Source organism: Bufo bufo, chromosome 3 (genome assembly GCF_905171765.1).
Source record: "Bufo bufo chromosome 3, aBufBuf1.1, whole genome shotgun sequence".
NCBI lineage: Eukaryota > Metazoa > Chordata > Amphibia > Anura > Bufonidae > Bufo > Bufo bufo.
Window position 1 is genome coordinate 584,549,835 of NC_053391.1, and position 15,215 is coordinate 584,565,049.

The 15,215-nt window shown below is 46.8% G+C and overlaps 1 protein-coding gene across 2 annotated transcripts; it reads right to left on the minus strand.

Moving 5' to 3' along the window:
• Positions 1-1,326: 1,326 nt before the first annotated feature.
• Positions 1,327-14,617, minus strand: ATP5MC2 (ATP synthase membrane subunit c locus 2). Of its 2 annotated transcripts, none has more exons than XM_040425823.1 (5): positions 14,549-14,617; positions 13,787-13,865; positions 11,199-11,276; positions 8,443-8,603; positions 1,327-1,573 (listed from the first exon to the last, which is right to left on the minus strand). In XM_040425823.1, exons 1-5 carry the CDS (start codon positions 14,611-14,613, stop codon positions 1,459-1,461), a joined length of 498 nt encoding a protein of 165 aa, XP_040281757.1. In that variant the 5' UTR covers positions 14,614-14,617; the 3' UTR covers positions 1,327-1,458. The 2 variants fall into 2 exon arrangements, with proteins under 2 accessions (XP_040281757.1, XP_040281759.1); XM_040425825.1 differs by lacking the exon at positions 14,549-14,617 and adding an exon at positions 14,516-14,547.
• Between the last annotated feature and the right edge of the window lie 598 nt (positions 14,618-15,215).

A 15,215-nucleotide genomic window follows, 5' to 3' on the forward strand; every position in this document is an offset into this window, starting at 1 on the left:
GTTTGTACTGTCTGGCCATTGTAGAACCTCAGGAAACATGACAGGTGCTCAGAAAGTCAGAGCTGCTTCAAAAAGCGGAAATTCACATTTTTGTACCATAGTTTGTAAACGCTATAACTTTTACCCAAACCATTTTTTTTTACCCAAACATTTTTTTTTTATCAAAGACATGTAGAACTATAAATTTAGAGCAAAATTTCTATATGGATCTCGTTTTTTTTGCAAAATTTTACAACTGAAAGTGAAAAATGTCATTTTTTTGCAAAAAAATCGTTAAATTTCGATTAATAACAAAAAAAGTAAAAATGTCAGCAGCAATGAAATACCACCAAATGAAAGCTCTATTAGTGAGAAGAAAAGGAGGTAAAATTAATTTGGGTGGTAAGTTGCATGACCGAGCAATAAACGGTGAAAGTAGTGTAGGTCAGAAGTGTAAAAAGTGGCCTGGTCTTTCAGGGTGTTTAAGCACTGGGGGCTGAAGTGGTTAAAGAGGACCTTTCACCGATTATTACACTATGAACTAACTATACAGACATGTAGAGCGGCGCCCGGGGATCTCACTGCACTTACTATTATCCCCGGGCGCCGCTCCGTTCTCCTGCTATGTCCTCCGGTATCTCCGCTCACTAAGTTATGGTAGGCGGAGTCTGCCCTGGTTCTGCTCTAGCGCTGGCCAATTGCAGCACAGAGCTCACAGCCTGGGAGGTTATTTTCTCCCAGGCTGTGAGCTCTGCAATGCGATTGGCCAGCGCTAGAGCAGAACCAGGGCAAACTCCGCCTACCATAACTTAGGGAACAGAGATACTGGAGGGCATAGCAGGAGAACGGAGCGGCGCCCGGGGATAATAGTAAGTGCAGAGAGATCCCCGGGCGCCGCTCTACATGTCTGTATACTTAGTTCATAGGGTAATCGGTGAAAGGTCCTCTTTAAATCCATCCATGTGGGATACAGATTTTCACATTCAAATGGAGAGGAGGAACACCGCTACAGAGAAGACATGCTGCAAGTCCTCCAGGTCTTCTTCAGTGTCATTATTTAGGGTGGCTGCACACTGTGCAGATTACGTGCAGTTTTTGCATTAGGATTTTTGTGGGAATTAAAAAAAGCGCAGGGTAATAATATACCAGCAAAGTGACTGCGATTTCACAAATCTCAAGTACGCTTTGTTTATTTTCTTAGGTACAGAAACTGACCTGTTGTAAGGATTTTAAAATCTGCAGCATGTCCAGATTTCAGCGGATTTTCTGCACACAAATCTGTACCCTAAGAGCTCACTTCAGATATCTTACCATCCTGTAGTCTAATAGAGAATACAGACCAAAAAGAAACATGTTCTTTAATTTATTAATTTCCCAGCATTCACCGGCAGGGCAGATCTTGTGGCAAGGGAACCACCCCTAAAAACAGAGCCACGGAGCACTAGTGGACATACAGGAATCTGCAGGACAGGAGACCCTTCACATGGCAAACAGGATGAGGAAAGCAACCATGAGACAGAACAGTCCCATAGCTTCAGACAGGGCAAAGCCCAAGATGGCGTAGGAGAAGAGCTGCTGCTTAAGAGACGGGTTCCTGCAAGGCAAAGATAAAGACAAAGGATTACTGCAGATGTCACACAGTATGAGAACACGTCCTACTGTAAATGCATATCTCCGTATCCTGCCCATTTCAGCTCATGTACCAGTCCCACTCCGCACAGAGTATTTCTAGCATGGGCAGAGCAGTGGTACTGGATATGGCACATATAAAGAGGACTCCTGACATGTCTAAGTCAGTGTTTCCCAACCAGTGTGCCTCCAGCTGTTGCAAAACTACAACTCCCAGCATGCCCGCACAGCCTTTGGCTGTGCGGGCATGCTGGGAGGTGTAGTTTTGCAACAGCTGGAGGCACACTGGTTGGGAAACACTGGTCTAAGTAAATAATTGCATTCCACGCGAAATGTCCATTATGGAGCCTCTATTCTTATAACTATAACTCTTGTGTCATCCACATTCCTATCAGCCATACCAGCGCTGCTGCACAACTCTCAGTGCAGCACCAATTATCAGCTCTCTGTCTGCTAGGCTATTTACTAGAGATGGGACGGGGGATTCGTCGAATCCACGAATCCCTCGAATCTTGCTGGATTCGTGGACTCGAATCCCGACGTAATTTACCCGATACGAATCTGGTGGGAGGGACTGGGAGGAGGAGCTGGGGGCCGATGCGTTCACTGTGCTCCGGCCCCTCCGCTCCAGTACAGTTATAAAATGTGTATTCTATTAATAATGATTCATGCTGCCCCCTCTGTCTGTAGTACATTCAATATATCCAACTTACAGGGCTACTGACATCGTAATGCAGGCCAGCCGGGCAGACGAGCGGCAGAGTGATTGACTGACGTCACCTGCCTGCGCCGCCTGCTTCATTCATAAAGCAGGCGGCGCAGGCAGGTGACGTCAGTCAGTCACTCTGCCGCTCGTCTGCCCGGCTGGCCTGCATTACGATGTCAGTAGCCCTGTAAGTTGGATATATTGAATGTACTACAGACAGAGGGGGCAGCATGAATCATTCATTATTAATTAAATTACATACTTTATAACTGTACTGGAGCGGCAATGGGGGGTCTGTGGATTACACTGTTATAGGATGGGGGGGGGGGGGGTCTGTGGATTACACTGTTATAGGATGGGATGGGGGGGGGGGGTCTGTGGATTACACTGTTATAGGATGGGATGGGGGGAGGGGTGAGAGGCACTATGATACTGGCACATTATGGGGGGGAGGGGTGAGAGGCACTATGATACTGGCACATTATGGGGGGGAGATGGCACTATGATACTGGCACATTATGGGGGGGAGATGGCACTATGATACTGGCACATTATGGGGGGGAGATGGCACTATGATACTGGCACATTATGGGGGGGAGATGGCACTATGATACTGGCACATTATGGGGGGGAGATGGCACTATGATACTGGCACATTATGGGGGGGGAGATGGCACTATGATACTGGCACATTATGGGGGGGAGATGGCACTATGATACTGGCACATTATGGGGGGGAGATGGCACTATGATACTGGCACATTATGGGGGGGAGATGGCACTATGATACTGGCACATTATGGGGGGGAGATGGCACTATGATACTGGCACATTATGGGGGGGAGATGGCACTATGATACTGGCACATTATGGGGGGGAGATGGCACTATGATACTGGCACATTATGGGGGGGAGATGGCACTATGATACTGGCACATTATGGGGGGGAGATGGCACTATGATACTGGCACATTATGGGGGGGAGATGGCACTATGATACTGGCACATTATGGGGGGGAGATGGCACTATGATACTGGCACATTATGGGGGGGAGATGGCACTATGATACTGGCACATTATGGGGGGGAGATGGCACTATGATACTGGCACATTATGGGGGGGAGATGGCACTATGATACTGGCACATTATGGGGGGAGATGGCACTATGATACTGGCACATTATGGGGGGAGATGGCACTATGATACTGGCACATTATGGGGGGAGATGGCACTATGATACTGGCACATTATGGGGGGAGATGGCACTATGATACTGGCACATTATGGGGGGAGATGGCACTATGATACTGGCACATTATGGGGGGAGATGGCACTATGATACTGGCACATTATGGGGGGAGATGGCACTATGATACTGGCACATTATGGGGGGAGATGGCACTATGATACTGGCACATTATGGGGGGGAGATGGCACTATGATACCGGCACATTATGGGGGGGGGGAGATGGCACTATGATACCGGCACATTATGGGGGGGGGAGATGGCACTATGATACCGGCACATTATGGGGGGGGGGAGATGGCACTATGATACCGGCACATTATGGGGGGGGGGGGAGGGCACTATGATACCGGCACATTATGGGGGGGGGGAGATGGCACTATGATACCGGCACATTATGGGGGGGGGGAGATGGCACTATGATACCGGCACATTATGGGGGGGGGGAGATGGCACTATGATACCGGCACATTATGGGGGGAGATGGCACTATGATACCGGCACATTATGGGGGGAGATGGCACTATGATACTGGCACATTATGGGGGGGAGATGGCACTATGATACTGGCACATTATGGGGGGGGGAGATGGCACTATGATACCGGCACATTATGGGGGGGGGAGATGGCACTATGATACCGGCACATTATGGGGGGGGGGGAGATGGCACTATGATACCGGCACATTATGGGGGGGGGGAGATGGCACTATGATACCGGCACATTATGGGGGGGGGGAGATGGCACTATGATACCGGCACATTATGGGGGGAGATGGCACTATGATACCGGCACATTATGGGGGGAGATGGCACTATGATACCGGCACATTATGGGGGGAGATGGCACTATGATACCGGCACATTATGGGGGGAGATGGCACTATGATACCGGCACATTATGGGGGGAGATGGCACTATGATACCGGCACATTATGGGGGGAGATGGCACTATGATACCGGCACATTATAGGGGGAGATGGCACTATGATACCGGCACATTATGGGGGGAGATGGCACTATGATACCGGCACATGGGGGGGGGGGGGGGGAGGAGGAGGAGAGAGGCACTCCGCACTTGATACTGGCACATGATTAGGGGGGCATCTATGGGGACACTTACTGGCACATTATTGGGTGGCACTGTGGGGCCACTTCTTATTGGCACATTATTGGGGGGCACTATGGGGGCATCTACTGAGGCCACAAAGAAGGGGTATTTTATATGGGGGGCTCTGTGTGGTACTAGTATTATCAGGGGTATTATCTGTTTCTGCGGTATAGTATTGGGGAGCACAGCGGCACAGTATTGGGGGTGTTAGGATGATTTGTCCAGAAGATGGGAGGATGATGGAAAAGTAGTAAACTAAGATTTTTTTTTTTGTCAAACTTCAGAGACGAAAAACGGCCGAAAAATGGTGTCTGGTCTGAAGTTCTGAAAGGAGAAGATGAGGAAAGAACATCTACATCAAAGGAGACGTCACTGGATGTAAGAGGTATGGGGCGCTCTATTACCCTGTATGTTCTGTAGTGATAGGAGCAGGGGTCATAGCAGGGGTCACCGCCGTCATATAGGGTGCGACCGTGACTGGGAGGTGGAGGTTCAGACAAACTGACGCGGTCTGACTGTTTCTTACACCCTGCGTTCACACAATTATGTACAGGATTCGAGATTTGATATATTCGAGAACCTTTTCGGATTCGAAAAAAATTCGTCCCACCTCTACTATTTACACTACCTGTATCATCTATGCCCTATAAGCTCCTGATGAACGGAGAAACACGTCAAGCAGGGGGTACGATTATTAGCCAGACTTAGATAATAGCGGTAGCAAGGGTTCCGTGAGATCATGGAATCTAATACAGTACATGGGTCTCAGATGGCTAGCTACCATTAGCTAGCTACCCGATACTGGGGTGACAGCACTGGGACTGGACACAATTAGAGTCCCAGCTTGATAAGCAATGACCCTTTCTTCCATTACGCCATTCACTGTATTGGAAAAATATTTTTAGATTTTATTAGTACGGGCGTTTTGGGTTGCGGCGATACCCGTGATGTTTATATTTTTTGTTATTTAGGTATCATACCTCGCCTGAAGTCACACGAGACTTGGCTTAATTCCTATTGTATTCATATCTGCGTTTCGAAAGGCAATTTAAAATAGCAATCCGAAGTGGGCTTTGGTACAAAGGTACCAGCCACTACCGAAGCCCACTTTGGATTGCTATTTTAAATTGTTTTTTTAATACATAGATATGAATACAGCAGGAATTGTTTGATGTCTCGCGCGGAAACCCTTTTCCTCCACGGAGCCAATATATTTTAATGCTGTACGGAAACAGCATTAAAGTCAAAGTATTTGAATGAATCGATTCGGATCTATGATCCCTCAAGTCTAATTGTAACCTTAGAACTTTACACATAAATTGACAACTGGGTGTTACCAGTGGGGTTATGTCCCTGCACACCGACACTGTCCAGTCAGTGCTGCCAATGTCAGATTGTGTAGGGACAGTACACACCCATTAGATAAGGGTAATGGTAACATCCGGTTAGCAATTTATCCATAAACTTCTAACAGGAATAACAGAGGAATGACAACATAAAAGATGCTCTAGAATTGCTACTTAACGATGAAAGCAAGTAGTTCGTACAACAGAAATGTCAGAAGTGACTGGTTCTGTTTAAAGGGGTTTTCCGAGACAAACTATTGTCTGGACCCCCCAGGACCCCAACCGATCAGCAGTTTGAGAAGACACTGGTACTTGCAGTAGATCCTCGTCCTTTTCCTAGGCCAGTGACAACACTTTCATCGGTCACGTGGCCTAGGCACAGCTCATAGAAGTGAATGGGGCTGAGCGCGTTACCAAGCACATCCGCTATACAATGTGCGGCACTTAGAGGGCAGCTGTGTTTACAGGAGCGCCAGTGTCTTCCCAAACAGCTGATCGGTGGGGGTGCCCGGTGTCAGACACCTACCAATCAGATGACGACCTATCCAGTTTCAGAAAACCCTTTTAAAGCTCACCTCAATTTCATAGGTATCATGGGTAAAACGGTAAAATCATTTGCTATTCCCAAAACTAGTCGTTAACATTTTAGTGACCCTTTAGTGACCAACATATTCTACGAGTAATTTTTTATTTTTTTTTGCAGGCCAAGTAATTTTCTTTTAATGGGCACTATTATGGGATACATATAACAAGTTACTTTTTTTGGTTGGCGGAGGGAAGGATGAGAAAAAACTAATTCCGCTATTATTTTTACAGCATTCACTGCTGTATGGTGGTATGAACTTCTCTACATAAATTTGGTATCCCATTTCTATTTAAAATAATTTTTAGATTTATTTTTTTATTTTTTTTAAGGGAGCCTCACATCTCATTTACCTGTTTGAAAACTGCCCACAATACCTTTATCAGTTTATGCTGGTCCAGAATTGATTCTTGATTACTCGGAGTAATTTGTAAAATTCACAGAAAATGCTATTTGATTCTTGTTCTAGCCATATGTAAATTAAAAAAGGGGTTTTCTGAGAGGTTTTACTCCGATTGGTGGGGGTCCGACACCGAGGAGCACCGCTGATCAGCTGTTGAGAAGGCAGCGGTGCTCGCAGTAGTTCCGTTTGCTTCTCCAGATTTTCCTAGGCAAGGGACAACACGTTTATCGGTCACATGACCTAGGCGCAGCTCAGCCTCATTGAAGTGAATGGGTCCGAGAGCAACAACAAGCACTGCCGATATATAATGTATATCACACTATGCTTGGTGAGCTGAGAAAAGGCCATGACACTACTGCGAGCACCAGTGCCTTCTCAAACAGCTGATCGTTGGGGGTCCCAGGTGTTGGACATCCACCGATCAGACACTGATGACCATGTGGTGCTGCGCCAATTAGTGTAAGAATTAGGGTCGTCACGATACCACGTAAAGTATCAAGATACTCGATACCAAATCGATACTTTGAAAACATAAGGCACTTTATGTGAGGCATCAATCTAAACATTAGTGTGCCTCAATAGTAAATAACCTCATTACGTACCTCACATTAACCCCATGTTGTCCACTATGTTAGAAGGTACTTGATTGGGGGCGGGGGGGGGGGGGGGGGGGGGGGGTGTCTCTCACTATTAATGTGAGGCTGTGGATAGGGGATAACTATCAGATCAGTGGGGGGAATACCCTTTTAAGTACACAATAGAGCAGATTAGTATAAAAATACTGACAATGTCAGTATCGAACTGAACTGGGCATCAAGGTATCGAAAAAGCATTAATACTTCAATACCCAATGCAACCCTTGAAGAGACAAACTCAAGAGACCATTTTGATGTGGTGACCGGGACAATGCACTTACTTACAAAGTGTCTCGTGTTCACATTTATAAATTATGCTTCGCATCAGAAGATCAATGCATTGTATGTGGAGGTCCAATCTATGTCTTTTTTTGGCATAATTAAAAATATAAACATAGCCACAGAGTTACTCCATTAAATCGCAGTATATTGCCACCTGTTTGTTCTTTTTTCTCTGTCCCTCTCAGTAACTACGCTGATGTGGTCGCACATGCTCAGTTCCATCTTTCAACTGCCACCGGCTGTATGTAATGTCAGCAGATGTGACAGGTACAGGGAGAAAGCTGCAGGAGAAAGGACACCCCCCCCCCCCCCCCAACTGGAACCATGGATGGAGAGATCTCTGGATCCATGTGAGGTACAGAGCAGAGGTGGTTATGATGTCTGATTTTCATTTTTACATTAATCATGGAATAACCCCTTTAAGAGATACTTTTTTTTTTTTTTTACTCGACAGACACATTTAGCATGTGACTATAGTATTGATACCCTAAAATGAAATGAGCTGATAAAATGTCTTTACCTGGCATATCCAATAATAAGGCTGCCGAACACTGTACCAATACCAGCACCAGAACCGGCCACACCTACAGTGGCAGCTCCAGCACCAATGAATTTTGCAGCAGTATCAATATCCCGGCACACAGCGCTGCTCTGAATTCCTCGAGCTGGAACCAGCGCCATCTGATGGAAACAAGCGAGAAAAGCAGTTGGAACGACACAAGAACCAGAACACACGAACACAGTTCTCAACATACATGTCCGTATGGGATGGAAACGCTGCAGATTTTGCTTCTAGATTAGCAAAGGAAATCCACAGTGCAATCTGAACAAATCTCGTCCATGTGCTGTGCAAACTTTCTGCAAAGAAATTCACCTGCGGTGTGTGTCAGTGTAAAGAATCCATGTTACACATGTGGAGACACAGCAGACTTTTCTCACTGTGGGTATTCTTTAAAGGGATTCTGTCATGACATTTGAGGCCTATAACATAAACATATGGCCAGGTCCCTACTAATAACCTGAATCCAAAACAGTCCTTATTAAATGTGCCTGTGGCTCTATTAGCACATAAAACTGGTTTTTATAACCTGTCATTCACCTACCTAATGTGTCCAAGGGGACATCGCTTCATACAGGGTGACGGATGTGGAGAAACCAGCACTCACTCAGGTGCATGCTGCCCGGAAGAGGACGTCAATCCACAGCAATATTATAAGAAAGGATTCCCAGCAGGAATTGCTTCATACAGGGTGACCGGCTGCAGCCATCTCCGTCTGGTGCCCAGCGCCACCTTCCCACTAGAAATCGCCGCCCTCCCTTTCTATAGAGCCGCCTTCCTCGCCTCCGAAATCGTCCGCTCACTCAGCCAGATCCCGCGCGTGCGCACTAGGTAAACCCTGATGCGCCTGTGCGGACTCCTGGCAGCGGCCTCGTTGAGCGAAGTGCGCATGCGCACTTCGCTCAAAGCTGCCTTGACTGCCCTATTGCAGCCGCACGGGATCTGGCTGAGGGAGCGGACGATTTCGGAGGCGATACTGTGGTGAGGAAGGCGGCTCTATAGAAAGGGAGGGCGGCGATTTCTAGTAGGAAGGCGGCGCTGGGCACCAGACGGAGATGGCTGCAGCCGGGCACCCTGTATGAAGAGACGTCCCCTTGGGCACCTTAGGTAGGTGAATGACAGGGTTTAAAAACCTGTTTTATGTGCTAATAGAGCAACAGGCACATTTAATAAGGACAGTTTCGGATTCAGGTTATTAGTAGGGACCTGGACATATGTTTAGGTTATAGGCCTCAAATGTCATGACAGAATCCCTTTAAGGCACTGTCCAGGATTTTGATACCCACAGCCTATCAGTATAGGATCGGCAGAGTTCAGACACTCACGCTGATCAGCTGTTACCCTGTAGCCTCGTGCATGGTGTAGTGGATTGAGCCGATCAGTGACATTGCTGCAGTTAAGTGAATCTCCACCAAGCACGTACTGACGGCCTATCCAGAGGAAAACCCCTTTAATGATAAGACTGCTATTCACCAGCATACCAAATGCCATGCCAATGCCATATACAAAATGCTTAATGATGTAAGACAATTGGCTGCTTAAGGCCTCATGCACACAACCGTGGTGTGTTTTGCGGTCCGCAAATCGCGGATCCACAAAACACGGATGGCATCCGTGCACGTTCTGCAATTTGCGGAACGTCACGGACAGCCTTTAATATAAATGCCTATTCTTGTCCACAAAGGGTGGACAAGAATAGGACAGGTTATATTTTTTTAGCGGGGCCACGGAACGATGCAACGGATGCGGACAGCACACGGAGTGCTGTCCGCATCTTTCGCGGCCCCATTGAAGTGAATGGGCCCGCATCCAAGCCGCCGTTTTGCGGACCCAAACAACGGCCGTGTGCATGAGGCCTAATCCAGCATCCGGCCTGGTTTTCAGTCAATATGCCTGTCAAATTTTCTCTTTTCTGACACCCAATCAGCTGTTTTGGGGTAGCTCTGGCACTCCACGGCTCTGTCCATTGTGTAGCGGACAGAGATGGTGACTGCAGGGCTGCTCCCATTCACATCACTAGGAGCAAGGCTGCATTAACCAGCTGCATCCACTACATAAAGATGGAACTTTGTAGCTCTGACACTACTGCAAAACAGCGGGATGTCAGACCTCCGATGGTCAAATATTGAGGGGCTATCCTGAGGATTAAAGTCCTGAAAACCCCTTTAAAATTTACAGTAGCGATTCAAAGATGGTGGCATCCTTGTTTCACCATTGTTTCTGTTGACCCCAAGAAATCATTCATAGCTTGGACTAACTAAAAAAAAAAAACTCTTTTCTGCATTAGGCTATGTTCACATGGGCAAAATGCGCTGTAGATTCAGCAGCGGAAAACAGGAAAAACACCATCAACAGCTTCCCATTGACTTCAGCGTTTAAAAAAAACTCATGCACGTCGTCACTTTTTTCTGCAGTGGATTTGAAAAACCAAGGGAAGTGGCATGTTACTTCTTTCAAGCAGATTTGATGGCGATTTCCATAGAAGTCAATGGGAATGAAGTAAAATACGTTGATCAGCCAGAGGTGTACATGGAGTGCATTTGCCACCGCCACCCAAGAAAAAAAAAAAAAAAAAAAAAAAAAAAAAACTGTTTTCAGCTGCTAATGGCACTACTGATCTGCCACTGATTTCTGCTGTGGATTTTGCCGTGTGACTATGTGATAGAATAGCAGTCTGTATAAAGCACATGTCCACAGAGGAGCAGCATTCCCCATACCTGCTCTGTCTTGACTGCAGGTTGGCTCAGCAGGGAGGTGGAGAGGGGTCTGGCGAGCAGGCATGCTCCGCTCCTCACCTGTGTATGGAAAGAAACAAAAACAAATATATTAAGAGTCACATTCACATACAAACCTCAATGCAGACAAAACAAGGGTGCAGCACAATGTGGCTATACTACAGGCCAGCCCGCAGCTATAACTGCTCCTAACAGTAACCTGTGCCTCCAGTGGCAGCGCTGACGCTGCAGTCATCTACTGCTCACCGTCACACAGACTAGTGAGCATGGACAGACCTTGTAAGCTCTTGATGCCCCCATACAGATTAGTGTAATCTCAGATGAACCGTGCGAGGAGCCCCTGATGTGTGCGAGGAGCCCCTGATGTGTGCGAGGAGCTCCCGACATCATCTGCCGGGGGAGGGAAGGATCGGGTGAAGCTAATATTTTGTGTATTTAGGTGTCTGGCAGCGGCTTTCTCCTCTTTCCCCATTAAATACACACTTGGCTGAACCGAACACGTATGTGTATGAGGGACATGGGAGAGTCAGTTACCGAAAGTGTATGACCACCTTTAGGCTGGCCATAAATATTACATATCCTAGTAAGGTAGGACAACGATCCGATGGTTCTATGGACCACCAGACTGTTCCTCTGTGAAAGAAAGACAGGATTATTGGATTTTAATAGGTCCAATTCCTTGTTCCCACAGGAGAAGGATCGAAGCCAGATGTATCTGGCTGGAACCTATTCCCTTTTCCACAGTGAACTAAACATCGGTCATCAGCCATAGACCTGTATGTGGAGCCATTTCTCTTGACACCATCATTCAGCAAATAACCATCTCATTTGGCCCTAGTCTACAGCCCCCTGAATCTTCTGGTATTAATCTATTATCAGTGGACGTCTGGGAGCTTGAAAGGATATTGAGGACAAGGACATCTTTATAAGAAGCCAATCGGAAACTGAGAAAACCTCCTTACAGAAACCATTAATAATTATGGGATCTTAGTAGAGCACTAGATTTACACAGCTCTAGTCGTATGATCATTTATATCTTCACTTCAGAAGTGGATGCATTACTTAGTATGGATGATCGACTTAGGCCATTTGTGGTTCTGTAGTGAAGTAACAGGGTATAGATGCCGACAACCATACAGGCAGCTGCGCTTCAGTACGCTAGGACGGCCGCCACACAATGGACGGAGGAGTCCGCTTCCAGTTCCACCCTCCGTTTAGTTTGTTTACTGCTGAAAACAGCTGAGCAGTGGAGGTGCCAGACATTGGTGACTAACCGGCACTCCAGCTGTGGCGAAACTACAACTCCCAGCATGCTCTGTTCATTTCTATGGAGTTCTGAGAACAGCCAAGCAACTGTACATCTTGGGAGTCATAGTTTTACCACAGATGGAGGTTAGCCATCCTAGCTGGAATACCCCTTAAAGGTTTTGTCCGGTTTCTAATATTGATGACCTATTCTCCAATTCCTGGTCCCCCCCGCTGATCAGCTGTTTTAAGAGAATGTTGCAGACCCCCACTGATCTGATATTGATGACCTATCCTGAGAAAAGGTCACCAATATTGGAAACTGGACAACCCCTTTAAGCTCAACCCAAGTCATAAGACCATTTTCTGCAATGATCATTGGAGAGATACATGATTATTCAATTGTTCACCAATTTATAAATAGGGAATATATGCATTTTCCCTTATAAAATGGTTATAAGGGAAAATAATAGCATTCTTAATACAGAATGCTTACTAAAATGTTGCTTGAGGGGTTAAAAAATATTAAATAAAATTTACTCACCCCATCCACTTGTGCACGCAGCCGGCAGAGTCTTCTTTCAGGACCTGCCAAAGGACCTTTGATGTCGTAATCGCGCTCATCACATGGTAAATGCAGTGACCTCAGTGCAGGTCCTGCTGAATGAAGATTGAAGGATCTTCATTCAGCAGGACCTGCGCTGGAGATCACTGCATTTACCACGTGGTGAGTGCGATTACATCATCAAAGGTCCTTTGGCAGGTCCAGAAAGAAGACTATGCCGGCTGAGCGAACAAGAGGATGAGGCGAGTTCATTTTTTTTATTTATTTTGTAACCGCTCAATTGACATTTTAGTAAGCATTCTGTATTAAGAATGCTATTATTTTCCCTTTTAACAATGTTATAAGCTAAAATAATAAAATTTACAGAACACCGAACCCAAACTTCAGTGAAGAAGTCCGGGTTCGGGTACCACATTCAGCTTTTTATCCCGCGCGTGCAAAACGCACTGCACCCGTGCGATAAAAACTGAACACCACAATGCAATCGCAGTCAAAAATGACAAATTGCGTGCGCACTCATGCGGGTTTCCCGCAATGCACACGTGACGCATCCGGAGCAAATCCGGGACGCCCGTGTGAAAGAGGCCTAAGAATTCCGTTAAGGATTCCGCTACCATGGACTAAAAAACGTTATGGTCCGTGGTAACGGAATTCTTAGATAACCCGAACCTTGGACGCCGAACTTGAAACACAAAGTTCGCTCAACACTACTAATAACTAAATTGCTAACCGAAGCGCTGCGTCAGCATAAAGCACTCACCATGGATGGGTTGGACATAAGCCTGACACAAGCGAACATTTTGCTAGTAAAGTGGACGGACTGAGTGCAAGAAGAACTGCTGCAAAAGAAAGAAACACGTTAAATGCATCAAGCGTCTCTCCGTACTCGCAGTCCATTCATTCCAACACTGACTCGGGGTGACCACATGGATTGCAAAAAATGACCACTTAGAGCCTATCCTCATGGCCAGTATCACTGAATAGAGCATCTGCCAGTCACGATGAGACAATGGACGGATGTCGGATATGCTGCAGATGACAGCTCTGGTGAGCACTGAGGATCAGGACAATGCACGCAGCATACGTATCAGCAGGTGCACTGCACAGAAATGACCTATCCCTTTAAGAAGAGATCCCCCATCCTATAGCTGACAGTCATTGACGCCCTCATAGGCTGCCCCTCTAGGCACAGGGAATGGGCGCCTCCCTGCAGCACTGATTGCCTATATAGCAGTATATCCACTTCAGCACAGGGCTGAACTCACACCACACACCCACCCTTCTACTCTGCATTACACCCCGGTAACCCCAAGTGTCCACCCTGCAGACTGACCACTGCACTGACAGGGACATGCACAAGGTCACAGAAACCGCCGAGGCAGCCGGGACAGTAACACCGGGCACCCCGCTACAAACACCCGTTTACTACAACTATGCGAACCCGTTGCGTTAGCTCACCGCACCCCCAACCGAATCCAGAGCGGCAGACCTGCAAGCAGGCTGCAGCAGCGCGGGGCCTCACCTTGGCGGGGAGAGAAGGAAGGAGCGCAGGCGCAATGACAGCCTTTGACAGAAGGTGATGCGCATGCCCGTTCTTCTAGAGCGGCTGTTAAAGAAAGAGAAAAGAGCGCAGAAACCGAGAGCTGAGACAAATCTCTACAGCGACATCTAGTGGATGGGGGATTAGAGTGCACGGGATAGGACGTCAGTGACGTCAGCGCGTGCCCGCACTTTTCACCACCACCCATTTCATGACCACGTGACGTGACCTAAACCTCTCAGACGCCCATACATTCTAGGCTTTACCCACCTCCTATATTCTGAGTCTGACTTTCAAAGATTGTATGCCTGGTGTGTGTGACAGATGAAGGTTATTCAGAGCTGGTTGTGCGGATGTCATTGCTTATATATAATAATACACACATATACTTATAAAACCATAGTAATACATAGGTTAGGTTTTCAGATAGCAAGAGAAATATTAACATTTCTCCTTTAATACAAATGTATTTTAAAGGGGTTTTCCAAGAGTATAAAATGTCCCCTCATGTGCTGGGCTCCCCACATGGAATATACTTAGCCAGCCAAGTGTCTCAAAAAGATGGGTGACAACTCTAGAGATGTTACCAAGGGGAGCTGCTGACAGGCAGGGGTAGATTGGGAATTTAAAGTGGCCCAGGAAAAATAAA

What these genes read in the sequence shown, in the direction of transcription:
- ATP5MC2 (XM_040425823.1), bottom strand. Translation starts at nt 14,613, where the DNA reads ATGCGCATCACCTTCTGTCAAAGGCTGTCATTGCGCCTGCGCTCCTTC. An exon ending in TTATGTCCAACCCATCCATG is followed by an intron (nt 11,277 to 13,786) that starts GTGAGTGCTTTA and finishes TTCCATACACAG; the next exon opens with GTGAGGAGCGGAGCATGCCT. An exon ending in CTGCAGTCAAGACAGAGCAG is followed by an intron (nt 8,604 to 11,198) that starts GTATGGGGAATG and finishes TGTTTCCATCAG; the next exon opens with ATGGCGCTGGTTCCAGCTCG.